The 26,707-nt window shown below is 32.8% G+C and overlaps 1 protein-coding gene across 3 annotated transcripts; it reads right to left on the bottom strand.

The window, feature by feature from the left end:
* Positions 1–830: 830 nt before the first annotated feature.
* Positions 831–26,339, bottom strand: LOC148617480 (uncharacterized). 3 transcript variants are annotated; one of them, XM_088585185.1, is made up of 6 exons: positions 26,239–26,339; positions 22,356–22,487; positions 21,372–21,920; positions 8,338–8,415; positions 7,639–7,728; positions 831–3,070 (listed from the first exon to the last, which is right to left on the bottom strand). In XM_088585185.1, the coding sequence occupies exons 1-6, from the start codon at positions 26,291–26,293 to the stop codon at positions 975–977; spliced, it is 3,000 nt and encodes a 999-aa protein (XP_088441311.1). In that variant the 5' UTR covers positions 26,294–26,339; the 3' UTR covers positions 831–974. The 3 variants fall into 3 exon arrangements, with proteins under 3 accessions (XP_088441311.1, XP_088441309.1, XP_088441310.1); XM_088585183.1 differs by lacking the exon at positions 26,239–26,339 and adding an exon at positions 25,215–25,382; XM_088585184.1 differs by lacking the exon at positions 26,239–26,339 and adding an exon at positions 25,215–25,382 and having other exon boundaries at positions 8,338–8,412.
* Between the last annotated feature and the right edge of the window lie 368 nt (positions 26,340–26,707).

Genomic DNA, 26,707 nt, shown 5'->3' with positions numbered 1-26,707 from the left:
AACTGTAGTCTGATTTCAATGTTCTATTTTTAGTAACGGCGGTTACGTTTTACCACGGATAGTAATGCGAAATGCCCACATCAGTTCTAGGCAGAATACTCTAAGGGAAATTCATACCGAGTTTGGTTCTAATTCAGTAGTGTCAGAGGAGATGATGTTTGAAAGTAATACAATGAAACATAGCAAAAGAATGTCAAAATAGGCAATAACTCTAACATGATTCAATAGATTTAGACGAGAATTTGACCATAAATATATCTTACTATATTTATAACTTTTACTCTCATGTTAGAATACATGCGAAAAATTGCAGTTTGACCCCTGTGTTCTATTATTTGTAACTGTGGTCATGTTTTGGATAAAAAGCCTCGACATTCGTTCCAAGCAGAATACGCTAAGGAACATTCATACCTAGTTTGTTTCTATTAGTATTTGGTTTGGTAGTGTCAGAGAAGACTTTTGAAAAAATATTAACGACGCCAACTGGTGGAATATGTTGACATGAACCCGTTGGGCATTCGAACATTTTATATTAGGAAAGGTAAAGTACACTGGAAAAAAACATGAACACATCCATGATATCTTGCACCCGGTTCTTGTTTCCATTTTTTATAGGAGCTTGGCTTGCTTTTGTTTTTGTTTCTTTGTACGTGTTATTTATGTTACTTCATGTTCTTTGTTGTGTGTCTATATTTTCCTGTCTGGTTGCTTCCTTTGATTATATTATTTTGATTACCGTTCCTTGGATTTCCCTTCCATCCTCCCAAGTTTGGGTTTTGAAAAATCAAGTCCCAAATTTAAAATCTAAACATAGTAAAAGTACTCAGAAAACATACAGTTTATTAGTGTCAAATTGGGACAATGGAAATGAAATAAGTCACGCAAATACAGAAATATTTTAAGCCGGTATCAAATGAAAACACATACAAAACTATAAAATATTGTCAAAGTTTTCAAAACTCTATTGCGTTATTTCATTTGACAGACGAAGTGACTGGAGTAATTGTGGAAGTAACAGAGGCAACAGTGCCTTCTACCCCTTGCCTGCGCTTTCTAAACCTAAGTTTTGGTCTTATGTAAATTTCCGAAAAGTCAGAGTCACTACTATCAACATCTCTTAACCTTCTTCCTTGTTTATGTAGCATAACACGACCGACGACTCTGTATAATATACTTTTCGCTTCTTTGGACAAATTAGGTTTTTTAATAAGTTTTGCGCGTTTTTCATCACCTATCACGTCAGAGTCGTCTCCCCTATACCGTCTTTTTTCAACACGTACAAGACTTTCTTGAAATGTTGGTTTGCGAATCGCACTAAATAGTTCAGAATCTCTTTTCTGTGATTTGTATTCTTCATCTGAACTATCAACGTACTCCCAGCTATCATCATCTTCCCATGAATCGCTCTCAAATTCGTTGCTGACACCATTTTCTGACGAACTCTTTTCAAACCTAGACTTGAAGTACCTGTTTTCAGATTTAGCATCTTTTTCATGATATTTTGGAATGTTACTATTTGAAATGTGTTTGATACGGTTGCGGATAAAAATGTGTCCATGTTTCTCCGAAGCGTCCCTACTACTACTCACATCCGACGAATCGGAGTTTTCCGGAACTGATACTTTATAAGGATTGTCCCTTTTTCCTGATTTTAACTCCTTAGTTTCCTCCAAATATTCACTGTCACTATCATACCATTCACTGCTTTCGTCAGATTCCCATTCGTAATCCGAATATCTATTCTTTTTTTCAATTTCAGTGGCAGTGTTTTCCGACCTTCTGGTTTTATAACCTGAATCACTTTCACTGTCAAACTCGTATTCATATTCATAACTTTGCGAACCTGAGCCAGTATTCCTATATTCTTCAGTTGATTGATCAGAGCTGTCTGATACTAAATTATTTCGTCGTTTTTTATTTTTATGGTTAGATTCTCTTTCATGTTCGTCGCTACTGTCATCTACCCAGTCGTCAGAACTGTCTTTGTAATACCACAAAGACTTTCTTTCGACGGGTTTCTTACTATAAACCGGTTTCCTAACCTCAACAATTATATTTCCTTTATTGTCTTTCTGTGTTCTTGGATAAGTTTTGTGATCGGATTCCCATGAGTCGCTATTCCAATTGTCAAAGTCCCAGCTATCGCTTCCCCACCAGTCAGAACCGTCGAAAAAGCTTGCTTTTCGTTTATTGTGGCGACGACGTTCTTTTCTCCCTCCTTTAAGATCACTCTCGTATTCACCAATTTCTCGTTGTGATGAGCTTTTCCCTTTTCGACCACCTCTCATTACAAAAAAACCATGTCCAGTTCGGTCATCCTCTACTTCTGTTTCAGAGAGTTTTGGTTGATTTTCATCACCACCATTTTCTTTCATGTAAGTTGTGTCTAAACTCCGGATGTCACTTGGATCAAGAACGATAGCTTCTTTTTCTCCTCTAAAATCGCCATCCAATGCTTCAGCTGCGCTGTCAGTTAAGGTTTGGCCTTCCTCTTTTCCGTTTTGCTCACTTTGCACATGGCCATTCCCCTCGATTTCACGAAGAAGTTTTTTTAAATCATCACGAATTTTGTTTTCTTGAGGAGCTTTTTTTTCAGTTTTGTCTAATAGGAATTCGCCACCTTGTCCGTCTTGAGGTTGAACAACGCCTGCTGGTATATTTTGATTGACTCCGTTTTTACCTGCTGGAGCATTTCCATTGTCCCCAACTTCTCCGCTGTGGTCCAACGTGGCGGCACCACGTGATTGAACATCTGTCATTGGGCCTCCAGATGAAGCAAGTTCTTGCTCTTCTTGATTATCCTGATTCACACCGAATTCGTTAGCTCCATTATTTTCTCGGTCTACCTTTGCTGTTGCCTGACCTATGAACTCAACTCTACCGTCAAGTCCACCGACAGTTTGCTCACTTAAGATAACACTTTGGTCTATAGGTCCAGCTTCACCATAAACGTTCATCCCCTGGTCTTGTATGCCTGTAGCTGGTGTTGGCACTTTGGTATCCATTTGCCCTTCCCCTTTAATGACAACGTCTATGCCACCATTACTATTAACCCCGTTATCAGTGGCTGCTGAAAAAGCAAAGGAAACCAGTGTAAAGAGTACAATGAGGACAAACTGTATGTAGAAAAATGACACAATCTAAATACATACATTTCAAGTCGACAAACTCTGTCCATGCTATGCATAATCTGTCGTCGTTGTTGAGTAAAACGCATATTTCCTGTTAAATGTATTAGCATATTTACTTTGGGATTCGGGAATTCATTATTGAATATTTTAATTTGATGAGAATCCTGCCATTTGGTTGGTTTGTTGACAAAAATCAACATTGTTTCAATTGTATAAACTAACTTGCTATTTAGGCCATGCCCACCGTTTACGGAACTACTTTTTGTTTGTCAACATCCGAAACAACGTTTTCAGTCACATTGTAACGTTGAAATGTTTTTGTGACAATACATTATTAACTAACTTTATGTCCGCCCAGTTTATGTCAAATTCCTGCTTTAATAACTGTGTCTTCAATTTTGGAAAATAACTAAACATTTCCCAGTGATGAAATGACAGCATCTTTCCGCTGATTTTAAAATGGCGACCAATTTGTTTACTAGAATTACTACACGGCGGGAAAATTAAAGTTGCTGTTTAGTCTGTGTTAATGAAAGTGATGGATATATCATTTTTTTAAATTTTTAATTAAAATATAATGAATGTATTCAATTTCTCATTAGTTTATACGCTAAAACCTAATTTGGGTCCGTTTACGCTGAAACATAATCTGCTTCGCGAGCATGCACGAGCATCCCTAAGAAGAAAATAGCAATTTGTCTAATAGCTTCCATGTGCAGGTTTTGAAGCATCATCATATCTGAACAACCAATTATCAAGTTATTGACACGAAGGCGTAATTTTATACGCGGTTTCAAGTAAGCTGATCAAGGGATTTTAATGACACTGATAATCCTTCACGCACATCTACATATGATGCCCAACCATCATATAAAATTTCATCAAAATCAGTTAAGCGGTTTAAGATGAGCTGTGCGTAAGAGGTTTTAAGGAGGTAGACCTAGGGTAAGGGACACAACTCTTTAAAATCATTGGAACGTTTGTATTTATAATCTTTATATCAATCTCACGTAAGCATCAAAGTAACTTGGATTGATTTCATTCTGTTTCAAATGAAAGCTTGAAAGACTAGTGAAATTAAATGTGATACAAACATATCACTGACTTCATTAATTATGTCCTTTAACCTAGGTCTACCTTCTTAAAAGATAAAACCCTTTATTTGGATTTTCCCAATTTAGATTCTTCCAGCAGGTACCTTTATACATCTCTACACGCCTAAAAAGTTTCATCAAATTACTCTTATGCAATTTTGTAGGTACAAGGTTTCTCTTACCACTTCTAATTTCCGGTACTAATACATGTTAAAATATTTCACTGTGAATTTTTAAGTCAAATGATATCTTAAAGTTGCGTACCATTGCTAAAATGGCAAATTTTTATACTAATGGTACGATGATCGATGAAGTTATTCACAAATAAATACTGGAATAAATACATGAATATATATTACTGGAAATCGTCATTATTCTGCTGACTGACAGCATAAAGTCAAATTTCTCACACATATTAGGATCTTTCCTACATCTTTGTAGTAAATTACAAATATGCGTCTGCGGGGGAAAAATGATACAAATTTTGTACATGTGTTGATAAAGCTTTAAACCTGGAGGAAAATAAAAACAAGAAACATACCTCTTGCACCCAATTGATCATTCATGTAATTTAAACGTTTTGTGTTGAAAATTGCTTTTATATGTCGATTAAATATTTTTTTACAAGAACAAGCATTTTATCCTGAACTAATCGATCGAACTGGTCATCGATCACTTATCGGTCACAAATTGAATGATAACCTATTGAAATTGAACACGTGTCGTTCAAATATGTGTTGTGTGGTTTGTTCACTTTTTGTTTCCCTTGAAGTATCGACTTATGACATTTGTAATATATTTCATATATATAAAATGTAAAAAAATATGACGTATATGATCATTTGGTACAGTTACACAATTCACAAAGCCAACTAATGTACCGTCGTCTGATGATGATGTCAATATCTTACTCCAACCCTATTAAACAGTACCAACTTGTTGTACCGTTGGCTTCCATATACATGTTTTGCACTAATCGTATATGAACAACCAATTACCAAGTTAGTGACACAAAGGTGTAATTTTATATGCAGTTTCAACGTAGTGATTATTAAAGAACTGAAACCGAGATATTTTTAAACAATTACGAACGAGAATGGATATGGTTGAAAAGTCAAAAAGAAAACAACCCCAACGGGATGAAAAATGTCACCTCACTGCTTTTCATTGAATGAGGAGGAAATCCTCACATCACAGGATAGGCTTCAACTAGCCCCAAATAAACATTTTACACAAGTACAGCGAAGATTTTACTCCTATATACTCCAGAAACATAAAAGTAAACTGAAAGTGATAACGATACAATACATACAGAGGCCAGAAATTCCTAATTTGGGACAGGCAGGAAAATGTGGCGGGATTAAGGTCCTTTGACGTGATCATAACTCTCCCTTTTTAAAATCTGGCCACTTGGAAAAATAATATACAATCAAACACATCTAAAATCAGTTTAAAAAGGTCTGAGTCCCTTGATAAAGCAATAAAGAAACTGATTATATGTTACGCAAATGCGCAACTAACATAATGCGAGTTTACTATTTCATGCACTTCACCGCATTCTATATTAATGATGCAAATTTTATTTGTATTTATAAAGCTTAAAGAAGAGAAAAGAAAATACCACCAGCACCCATTTGAATCTCAATGCAGTTTAAACGTTTTGTGTTGAACAATGCTTTTGTATATCAATGAAACATTTTTCACTTTTGTATATTATGGATGTTAAGTAAGTCGAGGGATGGACAACCAGTTTCCACAAAACCTGTTAATTAAAGAAATTCGAAGTAAAAGTTGGCAAAATCTGAGTAACCTCCCTTTAAAGATATAATGGTATCACTCTTGTTTTACATATTCCTGAGTGGGTGTACGTCAAAACATGGAAGCTAAAAAGTATAGTGCGCTTTTTTTGCCTTTTCCTGATATTTTTTTTTCGCATTATAATTTTTCATCAAAAATATAGGGTTAATATCAATCTATGACACACAAAAAAACTTGTTTTTGAGGAAAATAGTATTTTCATGAAAAATAATGCTCAAAATAACTCAAAATAAAAGTGAAAGTAGAAGAAGTCTATTTTTAGTTCGACTTGTTCTGGTGTAACAATGTTCGTGCCTTTTGTTTTAAATTGGTCTTAAAATATTTTGACATTTCCTCAATGGAAAACAGGATCAAACGTTAGAGTGAAACTCCATGTTTATTGTTTATTGAAACCTGATGAAACTGTGTAATTCCAATAGAGTGAAGCATATAAAACATATCTAAATCAAATTATGTGAATTTTCGGCCCATAAATCATTTCTACAGGGTTCTTTGATGGACGGATTCTTTGTATGATCCGTTGTAGCACCTGCCATTTAGATACATACGTCATAAATAGGATGATGTTTATTCAAACTCATAATATTAACGACACCGTTGGTTTTAAATTTAACGCAAAGTTAAAAAGAACTGTTAATTAATGAGTCAGTGAAGTAATGTATATATCTGTTATAGATAATTTATACTAAGAAAAAAACACTAAGTTTCATATTTCATGTACTTTACCATATTCTAAATAAATGATTCGAGTTATGAATATGTTTTGCTGAAGCTTTTTGTCTTGAAAACAAGAAAACAATACCGCTCGCACGCATTTGATTTTTCATGCAATTTGCGTTTTGCGTTGGAAGCTGCTTTCGAATATCCATTAAACCTTTTCACCAGCTTTATAAATTTACCTTAAATCCGGAATGACTAATCGAACAATATGATCATCGATCACTTACCAGTCACAAACCGATTGTAACCAATTGTTTAGCTCTGTAAATATAACACTTGTCGACCAAACTCCTAATTATAAATTTGATCGATAATTTTTATTAGAAATTCGATCGATTATTGATTGGTTTAAACAAATCACTGAAAAAATGTTAATAAAATTGTATTAAAATGGACAAGAATTTCATTTGTAGACATCTTTAATTATTCCTTACTATTAAAAAACACACAAAAATGATAACCGATTACTATTCAATTAACATCTTTACTCATCAAAATCATCGATCAATATCTCTATATAATTTGAGCGATAAGCGTTCTATTAAGAGAGCTAATCAATCGATTACATTTCGCTCCGGATCTAACAAATGATCGCAGACATGTTTGATCGATTAGTTCCTTCGGGCTTCAAGTTAGGAGAGAACATTAAGAAGAAGTAAACCTATCTCTTAAATCTGTAGGTACATAAGCAAACTAAACCATTAAATTTTCTTTAAATCGTATGTATAGATGACAATTGAGTGTTGCATGTCATGCTTTTAGGCGTTCTAATATGGTACAAGCTTAATTATGCTATATATACTTTCATAACTCAATTATGTAAACAAACAAACAAACAAACAAAATTAACAAAAGCAGGGAAATAAGATACTTACCATTTGTAACGTATGGTGCGTTTCTGCTTTGCTTTTTTGTAGTTCCCTGTATTGATAGGCCATTAGTTTGGAGGTTGTCTAATGTTTTGACTAGAAAAAGAATATGAACGGACTATGTGAAATAACATAATTATTAATCGCATTGATTTCATGGTCTTCTGGTTTATTTACACTTTAATAGGAATAAAGTAGCAAAGTCCTCGCCAAATCGAATGCACGCAATCTGCGATGTTTTGTACACTCAATATTACCAAAAAAATATCAATTTTTATACATGGATTAAAGCTATTTTCTCTTTAGCAATCTCACATCAAGCATTTAAACGAGAGGACTATTTTTGGCATAAATTATATATATTTTACGTTATACACCAAGCCTAATAAATATGACGATAAGTTTCATTTCTATTGAAATTAAACAAAACATTACATTGAAAAACCAACTGTTCGGTTTTACTTATTAAACAATTATCCAAGATCAACCAGTCATTCAACTGAAAAAAAACCGCTTGTCTTAAAATTGAACTTTTGTTTGCAGAAGACGATTATATAAAGCAATATCATAAAATTTGTTAGTCGAGATTTTCCCTCTTTTTATACAGTTTCAATTTCGCCAATATGGATGAATTAGTATGATATTGCTCAGATTTTTTGTTAACATTTGAAGGGCCTATTGCTTATTTGGGCATATTTTTCTCACCTTTCCTTGTAACGGCAACATCTCCCTGTTCTAATCTGTTCTGCAAGTCAACTGAATCTGGTTGCTGGACAATAGCTGCTGAAAAAATTGAAAATATGAAAAAAAAAGAATATGTGTCTGGTCTTACTACATCTTGAAAGCATTTTAATACGACATAAAGACTAATCTGCACAAAGCTACAGAGTTTTACAACTTTATAGAAACTTATAGAAATCCTTTACCGGTCAAGAAGATAATTAACGCAGATAAAGGATACAGGGATAATCAACCTCCAGTAATTGTTTAGGGAGCGGAATACAGTACGGCCTAAATGAATGCTGATTCTCCAACTGACATTTTAGATTTTAAATATACAACTATATAAATATATTGTTGCTTCATTTTAACCCTCGATTTTGCTTTGCTATAATGGTCCCAAAAAATAAAACGAGAAGTTAAATATGACAGAATACATTATATAAGGGAATTGTTTTTCAAACAGTTATGTCGTGACTGTCTATAATCGAACCCAACTGATTTAATGGGTAATCTGTCATAAATACTGTCAATATCTCAAGTGACTGAAATGCATTACATGTTGATGAAGAGAAAACCGAACGATTTGAAATCAGTTTTGAAATTATTTATTTTGAGATCTTTAAATGTTCTCGCACCACGTAAATCAACACGTGTTAACACATCATAATAGGTGTAAGAAAGACAAGTTAACTTTTCAACGATAGGAGATGGGCTAAGTTGTTAATGATTTAGAAATTGAACATCAGAAATTGATGAGTTCGTTGAAAGCTGATTTAGAATTATTAAAAATGCTAAATTACACATTTCATACCTGAATCTTGGTTTTTTAGTTTTCATTAATACGTTTAGTATGAGGAAAGAATGAAATTGCTTTGTAAAATAAGTTACGACTTCTGTAAACAATTTAGTTTTGTTAAATAATGTTCCAATTGTCATAGTTCTTTTTAATATTCCAGTACGTAATATCAAATTATTTCAAACGCTTTTGTTAAAGCTTTTAAGTTTTCGTCTTCCTATGCGTCTGGGCGTTCTAAGTCCAATGTTTAACCAATATATTTAATTATAGCGAGCGCCGCGAAACGATGTGAGCTCTACCGTTATTACCTGTACGTTCTAAATTTCCCTTAAGGTTCCCCAATATACTAACGAAAAAAAAAGTCACGTTCCGGAAGTAACAAAAGTGACTATCCTTACGGAGAAAATTCATCATTTCCTTCAATCAAACAAATAAAAAATGTAGGTTAAGATTACATTTCAGTAAAAATAGATTCATGTTATCTGATAGTTTTCAAGTCTTTTCTAATTTGTTTTACTTATTTAAAGAAGTGAATGTTATGTTTATACAAACTTCGGAAAACACGTGGATGTACGTACGTGTATCTCCGCTGTTCCACTGTTGTTGTTGCCAAGCACCTAACCCGCCTCGGAAAAAATATAACTCCGATTATATTATCAAAATCAAAGTATAGCTTTTCAAAGATAGGAAAGGCAATCATTTTCTTGTTTTAAATTTGCAGCTGTCGTCTGAATTTTCTTTACGTCACATGACATGTGTAAAATATTCCCACCATCCGTGGACAACTGTAATATTTCCGGTATCTGTACAGATTGATCTGAAAACTGAACTACATGATGCTAGAGATACCCTTAAGGGATAAAAAATGTAAAGTATTGCGAAGTGATATAAAGTTATTGACCTTTTTGAGAGCGAGGGGAAAGAGGGGTATGGGTTGGAATTTTGGGGGAAAAAAATTTCAAGTTATTCATTAATTGAAAAAAAAAACATCAATTAACAAGACAGATTTTTAAATAAAAATATTGATTTTGCTTGCTGCTTAAATATAAATAAAAATATTGCACTTGCAAAGCAAAAATTTTCATCCGGGTCAACCCCACTTTTGTAATGTCTTTCATCATTTTTACAAGTCTCGCACAGAACGTGGCGATAAATGTATGGTAAAGCTTACGGTGCTCGCTGATTTAGGCAATGCCTATCCCATATTATAATTGTTTTGTGGAACTCCAAGATGCTTCACAAAATGTTGTCGATGCTTCGACTCGCTTGACGATGTTTATGGTGTATACATTGAAATACGCCTTACATTTGATATAATGGTCCCAACAAAATAAAACGAAAAGTTAAATATGACAGAATACATTATATAAGGGAATTGTTTTTCAAACAGTTATGTCGTGACTGTCTATAATCGAACCCAACTGATTTAATGGGTAATCTGTCATAAATACTGTCAATATCTCAAGTGACTGAAATGCATTACATGTTGATGAAGAGAAAACCGAACGATTTGAAATCAGTTTTGAAATTATTTATTTTGAGATCTTTAAATGTTCTCGCACCACGTAAATCAACACGTGTTAACACATCATAATAGGTGTAAGAAAGACAAGTTAACTTTTCAACGATAGGAGATGGGCTAAGTTGTTAATGATTTAGAAATTGAACATCAGAAATTGATGAGTTCGTTGAAAGCTGATTTAGAATTATTAAAAATGCTAAATTACACATTTCATACCTGAATCTTGGTTTTTTAGTTTTCATTAATACGTTTAGTATGAGGAAAGAATGAAATTGCTTTGTAAAATAAGTTACGACTTCTGTAAACAATTTAGTTTTGTTAAATAATGTTCCAATTGTCATAGTTCTTTTTAATATTCCAGTACGTAATATCAAATTATTTCAAACGCTTTTGTTAAAGCTTTTAAGTTTTCGTCTTCCTATGCGTCTGGGCGTTCTAAGTCCAATGTTTAACCAATATATTTAATTATAGCGAGCGCCGCGAAGCGATGTGAGCTCTACCGTTATTACGTGTACGTTCTAAATTTCCCTTAAGGTTCCCCAATATACTAACGAAAAAAAAAGTCATGTTCCGGAAGTAACAAAAAGTGACTATCCTTACGGAGAAAATTCATCATTTCCTTCAATCAAACAAATAAAAAATGTAGGTTAAGATTACATTTCAGTAAAAATAGATTCATCTTATCTGATAGTTTTCAAGTCTTTTCTAATTTGTTTTACTCATTTAAAGAAGTGAATGTTATGTTTATAAAAACTTCGGAAAACACGTGGATGTACGCACGTGTATCTCCGCTGTTCCACTGTTTTTGTTGTCAAGCACCTAACCCGCCTCGGAAAAAATATAACTCCGATTATATTATCAAAATCAAAGCATAGCTTTTCAAAGATAGGAAAGGCAATCATTTTCTTGTTTTAAATTTGCAGCTGTCGTCTGAATTTTCTTTACGTCACATGACATGTGTAAAATATTCCCACCATCCGTGGACAACTGTAATATTTCCGGTATCTGTACAGATTGATCTGAAAACTGAACTACATGATGCTAGAGATACCCTTAAGGGATAAAAAATGTAAAGTATTGCGAAGTGATATAAAGTTATTGACCTTTTTGAGAGCGAGGGGAAAGAGGGGTATGGGTTGGAATTTTGGGGGGAAAAATTTCAAGTTATTCATTAATTGAAAAACAAAACATCAATTAACAAGACAGATTTTTAAATAAAAATATTGATTTTGCTTGCTGCTTAAATATAAATAAAAATATTGCACTTGCAAAGCAAAAATTTTCATCCGGGTCAACCCCACTTTTGTAATGTCTTTCATCATTTTTACAAGTCTCGCACAGAACGTGGCGATAAATGTATGGTAAAGCTTACGGTGCTCGCTGATTTAGGCAATGCCTACCCCATATTATAATTGTTTTTTGGAACTCCAAGATGCTTCACAAAATGTTGTCGATGCTTCGACTCGCCTGACGATGTTTATGGTGTATACATTGAAATACGCCTTACATTTGATATAATGGTCCCAACAAAATAAAACGAAAAGTTAAATATGACAGAATACATTATATAAGGGAATTGTTTTTCAAACAGTTATGTCGTGACTGTCTATAATCGAACCCAACTGATTTAATGGGTAATCTGTCATAAATACTGTCAATATCTCAAGTGACTGAAATGCATTACATGTTGATGAAGAGAAAACCGAACGATTTGAAATCAGTTTTGAAATTATTTATTTTGAGATCTTTAAATGTTCTCGCACCACGTAAATCAACACGTGTTAACACATCATAATAGGTGTAAGAAAGACAAGTTAACTTTTCAACGATAGGAGATGGGCTAAGTTGTTAATGATTTAGAAATTGAACATCAGAAATTGATGAGTTCGTTGAAAGCTGATTTAGAATTATTAAAAATGCTAAATTACACATTTCATACCTGAATCTTGGTTTTTTAGTTTTCATTAATACTTTTAGTATGAGGAAAGAATGAAATTGCTTTGTAAAATAAGTTACGACTTCTGTAAACAATTTAGTTTTGTTAAATAATGTTCCAATTGTCATAGTTTTTTTTAATATTCCAGTACGTAATATCAAATTATTTCAAACGCTTTTGTTAAAGCTTTTAAGTTTTCGTCTTCCTATGCGTCTGGGCGTTCTAAGTCCAATGTTTAACCAATATATTTAATTATAGCGAGCGCCGCGAAGCGATGTGAGCTCTACCGTTATTACGTGTACGTTCTAAATTTCCCTTAAGGTTCCCCAATATACTAACGAAAAAAAAAGTCATGTTCCGGAAGTAACAAAAAGTGACTATCCTTACGGAGAAAATTCATCATTTCCTTCAATCAAACAAATAAAAAATGTAGGTTAAGATTACATTTCAGTAAAAATAGATTCATCTTATCTGATAGTTTTCAAGTCTTTTCTAATTTGTTTTACTCATTTAAAGAAGTGAATGTTATGTTTATAAAAACTTCGGAAAACACGTGGATGTACGCACGTGTATCTCCGCTGTTCCACTGTTTTTGTTGTCAAGCACCTAACCCGCCTCGGAAAAAATATAACTCCGATTATATTATCAAAATCAAAGCATAGCTTTTCAAAGATAGGAAAGGCAATCATTTTCTTGTTTTAAATTTGCAGCTGTCGTCTGAATTTTCTTTACGTCACATGACATGTGTAAAATATTCCCACCATCCGTGGACAACTGTAATATTTCCGGTATCTGTACAGATTGATCTGAAAACTGAACTACATGATGCTAGAGATACCCTTAAGGGATAAAAAATGTAAAGTATTGCGAAGTGATATAAAGTTATTGACCTTTTTGAGAGCGAGGGGAAAGAGGGGTATGGGTTGGAATTTTGGGGGGAAAAATTTCAAGTTATTCATTAATTGAAAAACAAAACATCAATTAACAAGACAGATTTTTAAATAAAAATATTGATTTTGCTTGCTGCTTAAATATAAATAAAAATATTGCACTTGCAAAGCAAAAATTTTCATCCGGGTCAACCCCACTTTTGTAATGTCTTTCATCATTTTTACAAGTCTCGCACAGAACGTGGCGATAAATGTATGGTAAAGCTTACGGTGCTCGCTGATTTAGGCAATGCCTACCCCATATTATAATTGTTTTTTGGAACTCCAAGATGCTTCACGAAATGTTGTCGATGCTTCGACTCGCCTGACGATGTTTATGGTGTATACATTGAAATACGCCTTATATTTGATATATATAACTGTTCTTGAAAAATTAGCGGATTTTCTGTCGTTTTGAAAAAATAATATAATGATAGAAATTTATACAAACAAATTGATCTCGATTTCATTGGCATTGAATCCATGAGAAAAACATGAAAGTTTTTCCTTTTATCAATAAGGGTACTAACAAAACTATCGAACAATAATCCGATTCATATTCAAGTCAAGCCCAAAATAAATCTGGCAAAATAGATATTACACCACCGAAGCAGCTGGTACCGCAATGGTCCTGACTTTGTACGGGCACTTCATGAGGAATGGTGGGTTAAATCTGGGATTTACAGCGCGCTAAACCTCCCTCTTCCATTGCGGCGTGACTTTACTAGTGGTGATTTAAAAAGTATTTGCATGCTATTGTCAAAATGGGTAAACCAGCGGTCACATCAGTACAAAGAACAGTTTACAAAGAATAATCATTAGTCGTGGTTTTAGGAGAAACTGAGTATTTTTCAGCTAAGGACTGATATGTAAAAAATCCAATTAACACGAAGAAAATATTTTATGTTCTTCATGTACTTTGTTGTGTTTGTCTGTTTTCAATGTCTGGTCTTGTCCCTTGATTACATTCTTTCGATTTCCACTAGAATCTTGGTACCCTTGATTACTCTTTGAAAAGTCACAATACCAAAAAGTGAAGAAACAATTGTTTCTTAGATCGATTATGTTTTATCTCAAAATAATCCTAGATTTGGTGACAAACTTAATTTCTTACAACCAAAGGATCTTGACATTACTTAAACAACACACAGATAGTGAAGTATGAAAATGTCAGTCAGTAGCCTTGGGCTGACATTTTTATCCCGGTGTGTTTGTTGTCTCTTTAATATATTCACCATACCCATTCTCGTTATACATAGTTTTACTCCAATCTTGAAATCAACAATAAGAGTAAATCTTTCAAAAAAACTTTACGAAAAATCCGACAAACAATTTACCGCCTGTCATCCACCCTTTTCTTCGCAGCTGTAGCGTCAGTACAGTTTGTCTTACTACCCGTGCGCTTGTTTAGACGTTTTAATTATTGTGCAGAATTTCATTTCCAGATAAGATATTAGGAAAGTCCTTTGCTCATTTACCTTTGTTGCTTTGTATGTATTATTTTAGTTACTTTACTTTATGTTTTGATGTGTTTGTCTGTTTTCCATGTCTGGTCTTTGCCCCTGGATTACATTTTTTTTTAATTTCCACTAGCAATTACATGCTATATTACCCTTGATAACGTTTTGACTAGACAACACTAAAAGTCACAGAACCAAAAATTACTAGAATACAAAATAAAAAATAATCATTCAACCCCTATTAGAAACTATGGTCATATTTTTTAAATGCAACATTTATTATTGAACCTAAAGCATTTCAATATGTTGTTATTGGATTATCAGAACATCGACAAAATATATCTGTTTAAACTTTTGTTTAACGTTTTGTACAAATCCGACTTACCACTGTCGTTTTTTCCTGTACATGGGTTGAAACTGTAAAACATAAGGTGTAAGTTTCCCAAGATTCAGTTTTCTTAGGTTTAATGACATCCAAGTCTTGGAAAAACGTGCTAATATGTTATTGATAAAGAGGATGTAAGTTGCGTAAAATCTTAAATCAAAGAAGGAAAAATAAAAACACTTTGCAATAGAACATGACAAAGCTCAACATGTATAACGCGTAAACAAAAAAAAAACAAAAAAAAAAAAAAAAAAAAAAAAAAAATATGCTTCACTATAGGCATATCGTTGGCCACTGAGATTTACTTTCAATCTGCATTTTTAGGGGGATTTCGCACGAATCTCCATTTACTGGAAAATTGAAGAAAATACATTGTTTTATTAACACTTAGCCCGATTGAAATATTTAATTCCAACATTAAATCACCCGAAGGGGCTTTAAAGTATCATTTCTAGGAAAGGGGATTAAAACAACTGATAAGAGACAGTACATCGAAACTTAAAATGTTTTTAAAACACACCGAATTTGAGAAACATTTAGTTGTAAGTTCTTAACAGAAGGAGCTCTACTATGTTACCTTTGTTTCATGTTCAAATTGTGTTTTTGGATTTTGACGTGTTTGAGATGTCATTTTGGTGACCCCTCGGTACTTTTTTGCCGATATTCTTAACCTATTAGAACCATATTAGGTGTTTCAGGATAGTCCTTACACATTCAGAACAAAATTCAAAATTGATATATCGTTCACATCCTTTGATTGTCGGATTCTTATAATGACTTGTAATTAAGTGCTCCGTGAAGAAAAATAAGTAAGTACAGTGATATAATTCACTCAGTATTATACTTTACATATAATAAGATACATGCTTTAACTTTCAGTCTCTGAAAGAATCAGGCAGTTAGTGAAACATGGTATGAAAAAACTTATTTAATTTGACTGTTTGGACCAAATAGAAAAAAAAATTCATATCACTTTGGTATATTGAGTTATAATTTCATCGAAATGCACATAATATGAACATTTCAAGGGCAGAAAAACCTCATTTTCCTAACATTCAATTGAACAATTTATAAGCAATGAGATCAAATAATGGTCCTTTCATCTTGAGTGAAATTATATTGTCATGTCAATGGAAAAATGAGCAAAAACTTCTCCTTGTTTGTGCTCACTTCTCCCATTGGTCTCTGACAGGTGGAAGATTTTGTAATAGATTACATAGACAAAAATGTCAATATTGCTATTTTTCAAATAGAATTTACTCAAATTTCTTCTTGTGATCAATGTCTAGATTAAGCCCTGCACATACATATTGTTTGTAGGTTATCAGTTTATGCAGTGGTTTATGACTATAATCCAGTTCTTTCCCAAGATTAGTCTCAATATTTTTACAATTAGATCTTTAAACTCCCCCACGAACAATGATAATTTATTGAGGACCTTTATAATTTTGCCAAATGACGAATGACAAAACAAACTTATATAACAGAAAACTACTACAAATAGATTTTGATACTCACTGTTATAAGCACTCAAATCTAATAAGAAGTTTGGCCACCAATGGCCACATTTTTGTCAGGAAAACTTGAGAATATTTATGCAACCAAAAAAAAAAAAAAAAATAGACACAAGACACCAGCGTTTGTATTTTGTTAAAAGGACAGTATAGAAAAAACAATTAAGAATCTTAAGAATTTTAACATGGTTCTAGAGTACGAAATGAAGAAAGCCGACAGAACATATTCATATTTGAAACAAATAAACACAATTAAACAAAAAAAAAAAAAAAATAATAATAAAATAATATTAATAAAATAAAAAAAAAAAAATCTAAGTTCACCTCTGAAAAAGTTTAATGTTCAATCACTTTAACCAATTTAAGGTATTTTATAAATTTTTTTCTAAAGAAAATTAGATACACAGTGATAAAATCATGATTTTATAATTTTGTTAGAATATAGAATATATATCGGGAAATCATTTTACGAGTACAGTTTGCTCCAAAAAATCCTCGAACATAAATACTATAGGTAAAATATAAGCTCAATGACCCTCAAAAATACAAACTCAAAACAGCAACAAAAAATATTACATAAACAAAATAATAAAAAAGAACAATGGTCTCATTTGACAAAAAGTTTTCTCCGTCAACAAATCAGGAATACCAAATAGTTTTATTTCAACAAAAAACAAACGAGACTAAAAATGGACCATTTATGAAATTGTAAATTGTTTGCACAATATCTCCGAAATATGCTTATTTTTTTTAGGTTCCAATAGTACATTTATACAGCATATTTATATATGTCTCATGTCAAGGTGGATGAACTTAGGAAAACTTTTCAAAACTAAATAAAAAATCGGTAAACACATTCAAAAATAAAATCAATGTTGGTGAATCTGTGCAAAACTAGAATGAAGAGGTCTGTAACCTTGTTCAAAACTTGAATAAAAGTCGTTAAACTAAATGATAACTTTTACTGATCCCAGAATTATATATTCTTTATTATTATATACGTCAAATCGTTTATATTATATGCATTGTGTGTAACTTACTGATTAACTGAAACGGAAGCGTGAAAATTGACACCATGTGCAGACAGTTCCCAATGATTCACACCTTAGGTTGTGTACATTACATAGGTACATGTATATCTGGTACGTAGGAGGATATTTACAAGTATGTTCCATTCGTTGTGTTCATTTTTAGGTGCCAACGGAAAGGCCACATTTAGCATAGAAAAATGAAAGAGATTCCGGAGGACTAAAATCTTTTTGTGAGAAGACTTCGTTATTTGATAAATAATTTGGGAACATAGATCAAATATTGGCGGAAAATATCTAAATCAAAATTCCCATTTAATATAAATAATTTCTGGAATCTCTACTGCTATGAGGACAGTTTCCCCTTTATATGCGGTAACATTCCGTCATCCCCTGCGAATAGCGTTTATATTTTTAATTCGTGAGCATTTCAAGAATTTCCTTAAAGTATACTTCTTGTTACCTGCTTCACTTATGACAGATAAATTAGATTTTGAAATATAGACTTTTATATCTAATAAACTGTAAACATCACAAATTCTTCATAATTTTCTTTATTACTTAGACTTATAATTTTTACTCAGTCTATAGTTCTGATTTGAAGATAAACACGTTCAAAAATTAAAGTGGGCGATATGTCTTGGTTTAACAATCCCCTTCGTAGGGATATGTATTAAGTACCAGTCCATAAAAAATTCAGACAATGCTAATGGTAAAGTGATTCATGGTGAAGAAAAACTTGCTAAACCAATGATGCTTTTTCAGTCTATATATGGTATACTTTCACATAACAACAATCTTTTCCGCATTCGGATCTGCACCTTTTAGAAATTCATATATTCATCTCCCATTAAAATCAACCAAATGAAGCTAAATCAAGAACGATAACTCTACCAAAATGCAAATTTCACGTACAATCTATATGATCTTTATCTCAAAAGTGCAACAACCAAATGAAGACTGTTATTTGATCAGTAAATGTTTTTGAACAAGAAATAAAACTGAGTTTGGTTGGTTTTTGACATGAATTGATTTAATGTCTGGTTTAAAGAAAGACTGCTACTTAAAAATTCACACCATCTCCCTTTAAGCTAGCGGAGCGATACGTAGTTAACCAGGAATCGGCTAAAAGCCTGTCAAAATTAATCAAAACTTTCGCAACTTTTAACTTATCAAGCATTGTTAATGCGACCATGTATAAAAGGTCAAGGTTAATATATCTTAAAAGTTTATTATTTGATTTTACCTGAATGTAGTAAGAATCCAGCGAACCCAAAAGGAAGTAATGTTACACTCAAGAACATATTGAAACACATGACGCACGAAATATTAGACACATGCATTAAATCTAGCTTAAGAGAACAAACAACGCTGTATCCGTATGCCGTATTATTTAAGATTACATAACATTTTTTGCCGATTTGTATAACAAAATTAATTAATTTCAAACATTTACATCCATATGTGTTGTTTTCAACTAGAGAGGTAGAGTCCACAGGGTATATATAAATCTAAAAGTAATCTCTTTGTTTAGAAATACGAGCATATGTATTTTCTATAAACTCGGAAATTTAAAAACGTACAACCCATGATGATATACTAATCCTAATTTTAAATGAAATCATCAGTAAAACAGAAACTTAAGGAACTTAAATAGGTAAAAAAACCAATACCCCCCCCCCCCAAAAAAAAAAAAAACAAACAAAAAAAACAAACAAAACCAAAACAAACAAAAAACAAAGAACATAAAACAGCTATCTTCGAAAATATATACATTTATATATAATAATTATTATTCTGTTTTTAACTATACAACAGATAAAAGTGATCTACTTTTAAAATATAGAAGAATGGCGAACTATTACTTCCGGCTTCTTCCAATAGTATTTTGATTCTAACATGATTGTGATACCTAATATAACTTGCCTTATTGACTTACAAATCATGTTCCCTGTCTTGATAAAATAAAAACTTTAGACAAATTTCATGTTTCAGATTTAAGTTTTATAAGAGCATGACTATTGGTCTTCCCTTCTAAAATACATCAGTTGAATAATCAAATGCTTGGGTGTAGGAAACGAACCTTAGTTTCCCATGAACTATCGATTTCAAGAGCAATCAAGGGAACCAAGATTCTGACGGAAATCAAAAGAATGTAATCCTGGGACAAAGACCAGACATGGAAAACAGGCAAACACAACAAAGAATATAAAGTAACTAAAATAATACATACAACGTAACAAAAGTGAATGAGCTTTCGAACTCCAGTAAAAAGCATGGACCAGGTGCGCCGGTAGAGTAAGCGTCCCCTGCTTTTCTAGAAACGCCCGCCGAGTTGCACATTTAATATAAATGTATTTCATGTTTCAGATTTAAGTTTTATAAGAGCATGACTATTAGTCTTCCCTTCTAAAATACATCAGTTGAATAATCAAATGCTTGGGTGTAGGAAACGAACCTTAGTTTCCCATGAACTATCGATTTCAAGAGCAATCAAGGGAACCAAGATTCTGACGGAAATCAAAAGAATGTAATCCTGGGACAAAGACCAGACATGGAAAACAGGCAAACACAACAAAGAATATAAAGTAACTAAAATAATACATACAACGTAACAAAAGTGAATGAGCTTTCGAACTCCAGTAAAAAGCATGGACCAGGTGCGCCGGTAGAGTAAGCGTCCCCTGCTTTTCTAGAAACGCCCGCCGAGTTGCACATAAAAAGTCAAATACGGGGTAGAGGAAAAAGGAAAGGAAAACTATGACACGTTGAACAAATCAGTTTTCATGGTGCAGATGAATACACCGTAACGATCCACGACTTAATGATGACGACTATAAAACTTCTGTAGTGATGACTTCAATCTTGTAGCAACATAACCCTGTTCCAGAAGCCTAATTGTAAGAAGTCTATGTATCAAAACCCCGGGACTAGGATTGTTTAAAGATAATACGTCATCTATATAACGGAAACTGAGAATAAATGATCCAGCTAATCGCTGTTTTTTTTCTTTCGGATCAGGTCAGCGATAAAGTCAGCCGCATAAGAGTGAAGAAAGAGGTCAGCATGTAGAGAAGCACAATTTGTTCCAATCGGAATGCCGACCGTTTGTTGAAAAACGCGTCCACCACACTGGACAAATATGTTGTCGATCAAAAATTCCAGCAATTTGAAAATATCTTCTTCTTTTTGCAAAGTATGAGGAATCTCTACCAAGAACTATGTATTTGTGTCTAGGTGTACCATCTTTTTTTTTTTTTAGAAACAATGATGTATAATGCTTTTCGGGATTTTATTTGAGTATGGGGAAAAGAAATATATATAGTGTTGAAAAATCAGAGATTTTAATGATTTTGAGTTGACGATAAAATCGAGATTCGTCGTTCGAAAAACGAAAAAGTTGTTCAAAACAGTTAACAATTCAGTACAGATTATACTCCACCTACCTTGTTTCCGCCCATTGACTTCACTCCCAGTCAATGATCCTTGTCCGAGTTCACCTGAATGTTGGATGTCTGCAGGTTTTGCGCCCCCTATTTCTTCCTGCCCATCTCCTCCTGATGCAGGTACATCATTTCCATGTTGTTGAGTTAGAGACTGTTCAACATTTCCTTGTTGGTTATTAGCCTGTCCAACATTGCCTTCTAATACAGCATTCCCGTTGACTTCTAATTTACCCTGAACTCCATTCTCAGCTTTCATATTTAGAGAAACAGCCTCCCTCCTAACAGTTTGACCTACAGATTGATAGGCCGAATCAAGTGAAATAACACTATTTTGTGGAGTTATGTTTGTGGTTGTAGTTTCTTTTTGAATATCAATACCAGGGGAAGGAAGGTTGTCTCTAATGATGATATCGGGATTATTGCCATCTATACCTGGAATCACTTTAATGTCTGCATGCTGACTTCCGTTAGTTTTGTCATTATTTTTTTCGGGTAAAGCTGCTTTTGTAATATCAACATCGCCATCGAAAGACAACAGTGGTCTTATATCTGAAATTAATATAACAAATCATTAGGCAAAGAAAAAAACTAATAATCAAAAATGCGAACACAACGCTTGAAATTAGGTTAATTAAGGTTAATTATTCTTCACAAGTTTGAAACCTTATAAATTCCAATTGTTATAATTAATAGCTACTTAAAAAGTATAAAATAAAAGGCCATGTAACCATTTCATCATTAAATAAATTTGTAAAATTTTACTGTGGAATGTTACCCTAACACCTCAAGCTCCGAAAGAGCGTCTGGCAGCCCTCTTAGCAAATGCAAGAATCTTTCAATATCGGGAAAAAGTGATTCGACGTTTTCAGATTGTCAAACGACGTTTGGTGGAATAATGTCTGGGAATTTCAAAAGGCCTGTCTGCAACGGTTAGTAAGGGAGGAAAGGAACGACTGCCGTTGCGTGGAACTTGATAACACCTACCTAACGGTCTTGACTTTCGCCTGACCCACCGGTCACCGTCATGATGTATTCTGATATTGGCTTTGTTACTAACGATATACACGTCGCTTCTTACACCATGCCTTCGTAATACTCGGGGGTTCACCACATAACCTAGTTAAGACATATTTGGAATAGTCAATGGAAAGGGATTATCACAAAAGATCTACAACTTCGAATGACATTGTTGATAACGTTAACACCAGTTAAAATGCAATATTTTACATATTTTTTGTGCATAAACCACAAGTAAGATGAATTACTGTTCTACCAAAATATTACATTACTTGGTGTATACTAGGTAAAATTACAAGGCATTTCTAGAAAAAAAAATTGTTACTTTAATCGTCTAATTATTTTAGCAGTAACCTCAAAAATGTCTTTTAACTGTAATTTCAATCATTTAGTCAATTTACAATGTATTCATAGAAAAAAAGGTATATATCATAAATGCATAACCCCAAACAAATACTTGTGAATTTACCATAACGGTACAATAGGAAAATGGAATAAAAACAATGCAAAGAACAACCATTTCATACCACAGAAGGAACAAAAGGCGTCTATGTCATTTGAAAACAGTTGTACAAAAGGTTATGGAGCCCTTGAATTATATAAACTTCCTTTGTTCATCACATACATCGCCATTCTTCGCCTCATGTCTAATTTGCTAAAGGACAACCAAATTGCATTTATTCTCTGACCGTAGTCATCTCAGTACAAATTAATACGATACACGGGACGATTTTGATTATAACAGTATGAATTACCTTTTCTCGTGTAATGATATGCCAACTTCCCCTGAATATGGTGTTTATATTTCTCAGTTAAGGAGTGTCAGAGCTTGTAACCACTTTTCTTACTTCTTAATCCTCTATAGTTGCATAAAAGTTAGGTTTTGGCCAAAGGTTTTAAAAAAAATAATAAAAAAAAAATAAAAAAATCATACGCTGCCTTAAAAGTTCTATTTCCGATATCAAGATCTTATGGAGAAGTATTCTGTTTGTGACAAACGGATTCTTGATTTTCATAATATCTACAAATTTAGTTTTCGTTCTTTCTTCGTGTATCTTATTATTATTTATTATTTTTATTATTATTTTCATCCTGAATTTGACATGTCTTTCCTACAAAAATTAAAACTAATTTTAAAGTTGATGTCTCCTTTCTTTTACTCGTATTTAGTCCTTTTTTTATTGTTGATATACCCCGTAATATTTTGGACACTGCTTTTTCACATCTCAACTTGTAGCAATTTTATGCTTTCGTTTATATTGTAATTAACCGGAAATATTTAGCCGTATGGAAGTAGTTAAACTAAGTCAGGACAATGACAGTGGTTTCATCTTTTCAGATATTACCTTAATATGCTATTGTAATACGGACTTTTATTTTTGACTTTTCGGTTCTTTGTGATCATGCTTCATTGTCAACTATTCTTTAATGTTTTTGAATCATTCGACATTTAAACTATTGGTTCAGTGTTAATTTAAACATGGAGTTGCACACAATGTCGTGTAATGCATACCCCATTTGTGCAGGAAGTCTAACAACATATGCTCTGTCTATAATAAAGTTTGAAATCAACCCGTCTAATGGGAGTTGAGCTTTTCATACCAAGTTAAAAATGGGATAATTCCTCAAAGCATGAAGTTGATAATGGACGGCAACCAAACTCGCTTACAACGTATGACCTATCTTTAAGCCATATACCGAATATAAAATAAATCCATTAAATTGGAGTGGAGATACTTGCGAAGAAATTTTTGCCGCACGGAATGCATGATGGACGGACTGTTTGATTCCAATATATTAACCACTCAGTGAGTGGAGGTATTCCCGTCTCGCGGACCAACATTTTGTCAACATTTATCTCCCTTTGGAGCAGGTGTCTATTCGGAACACGTAAGGTTTTCCATCCGATATCGACGATACTTTAGAAAATCTCGAAAGTCAAAAGGGAATTTCTCATTCTATTGACCGTGCCATAAATTTTCTTTACCCGGGATACAGATGAAAATCATCCTGATGTAACCTACCAACAAAATGAAACACCCTGTAAATTTTAGAAACACCGTTCTGTTTGTCTGCTTGGGATTTCATTTTCATTCGAGTTACCTCTTTTTTCTGCACCCGAATCCGAACATCGATTAGAGAGACTTCGAAATTATACCTGCTCTTACGGAAGGTAACTCTGCAAAAACAGAATAAATATGGCTGCATCCCGAGCTCCGCAAGGAGGGAATAAAGCATTAAAAAAATAAATACTTTGAAACGGATTAGCCCATTCTCCTTATTCTTATACTCCTAATTTTACCCCCCTTTCCCATGCTCCTCAGACATAATATGATTTGTTTCCTCTATCAGGACTGCACGTGATGACTACAATTGTCTAATTCATCAAGTAAGTATTTGATGGACTAAAAAAGGAAAACCCTTAATTCATCAAGTCGATTCGACGAACGTAATAATATAATAAATGAAATTTCAAAAGGTTCTTTTCAGTAGTGTAGTTGCAAGTGCTACCACGTTTATGTTTAGTAAATCAATCAGATAATCACCGTGTAAAAGGAAAATTTCTACAACTCATCATGTTGCACTTTTAATTTTTAGCATTCAACCTATGTAAATTACAGTATCGATACAATAATTCGTGAGGTATGAACATTTTCCGAATCATAACAAAATGTTTCATCTTAGTTTCGTTGAAAATCCTAAATCAGCACATTAAGTTGTCGAAACTATTAAACATTTCGTTTGATAAAACAGAAACATTAAATAAAGGACCATGTGATAAACCTAAGTTTGAAAAGTGACAGAGATATGATAAGAAATACATACGACTATTCGAAAAATTGGTACATATTCCAAAAATTAAGATCAGCGATCCAACCATCATCACAGCAAGAAAAACATTGGTATCAATTTCCTTAACCCCTTTTTGCTTGTTTTTTCATATCAAATTTCATGTTTATTTTTATGAATCACCTGTCTTTGAAGTTGTTTCTTCATTTGAACAAACACTAATTGAATTTGAAAACTTTGAAAACACTAACAACAATTATGTCAGAATGATTTAAATTATTTTATGTCATTTATGGATATCGTAAAACTCGCATGACTTGTTGTAGGTAATGTCATAATAAACCCTTAAAAAGTGCGATATTTCTTTTTTTTAGTTTGAATATCAAGGTACACAGTACAGACAATATTGTGATGAACAAATGACTAAAATTGCATTCAGTGTTACATGGCATTTCTATATTCATGATACATGTAGTTAATTTTTCTAATTTTAAACACGAGATTTGCCGAGCGTTTAAAAATTTGACAATATCTCTATCTAAAGTGTAAAATGTTGTTTGACAAGAAATTTGTGTGTAGATTGTACTTCCTAAATGCATTTTATATTGGCGTTTGTTTCTGGGCAACTTGAAAACATGCTCTTTTCCGTAATTTCACGAAGAAAGACGTTAACGTTACCATTGTTTTATTACCAATCTTCTGTAAAACTCGTGTATTCACGTCAGCTTACATATTTTGAAATCAGTCAGAAATATGCGAAATAATTATAGTAACTCAAAGAGACGAACAGAAATTAATGTCAAAAGAAGCTCTAATCTAACAAAGGGAAAATGAACGGAGAATAAATAATTTAAACTGTGAGTAGGGAGTAATTTTTTCACACATTTGCAAAAATACGGCAATCATAACATGTAACTAGGTTAGTAGATGAAACAAGCATTAATGACATGAATTGGCTCTTTAATAACAATTAGATATTTAAAAAGAGATGTTCTCCATATTTAATTTAATGGATAGATATAGTTTTCGAAATATAATATTATATCAATCATATACATACGGCAATGTACGAAGCTGGCAAATATTCCAAGAATCAAGACCAGTTGCCCCACCATTTTCCTTATATAAATTTAGGAAATTGTGATCTTATAATAAAACCACTATTTACTAGTGTGTTAATGATTTAATTCAATATGTCATTATTCTAATGACAGTTTTTTGTTTAAACATGTTTTATTTTACAAACACTACATGGTTCTTTGAGGTTTTAAGATGTGAAGTAACATTAATTGCATTATTTAATAGTTTTCTTGCTAAAAAGCCAAATCTTGACATATTACAAATGTCTCTTTGTTAAAAAAATGTTTATTTATACAAAAATAATGGCTTTAGGATACATACATGTATATCCTGTTTAAATATGTATCAAGTTTTCTCTTTGATACAAGAAAATATACGTGATAAATAAGAGGCCACTTGAGCTGTATATAGCAAATTTAACTATAATTAACAACATGGAGTTCATAGGG

The sequence above is a fragment of the Perna viridis genome, chromosome 5 (genome assembly GCF_037379345.1).
Source record: "Perna viridis isolate PV_CMFRI_1.1 ecotype Kerala chromosome 5, ASM3737934v1, whole genome shotgun sequence".
Taxonomy (NCBI): Eukaryota; Metazoa; Mollusca; class Bivalvia; order Mytilida; family Mytilidae; genus Perna; species Perna viridis.
Note: the sequence above shows the minus strand (reverse complement) of the source record. Positions and strands in the feature narration are given on the sequence as shown.

Excerpts from the sequence above, each read along its gene's own strand:
- LOC148617480 (XM_088585183.1), bottom strand. The coding sequence starts at position 25,272 with ATGATGGTTGGATCGCTGATCTTAATTTTTGGAATATGTACCAATTTT. Across the intron at positions 21,921-22,355 it reads GCGAAAGTCAAGACCGTTAG|ATATAAGACCACTGTTGTCT; the intron begins GTAGGTGTTATC and ends TATTAATTTCAG. Across the intron at positions 8,416-21,371 it reads AGTCAATGGGCGGAAACAAG|CAGCTATTGTCCAGCAACCA; the intron begins GTAGGTGGAGTA and ends CAATTTTTTCAG.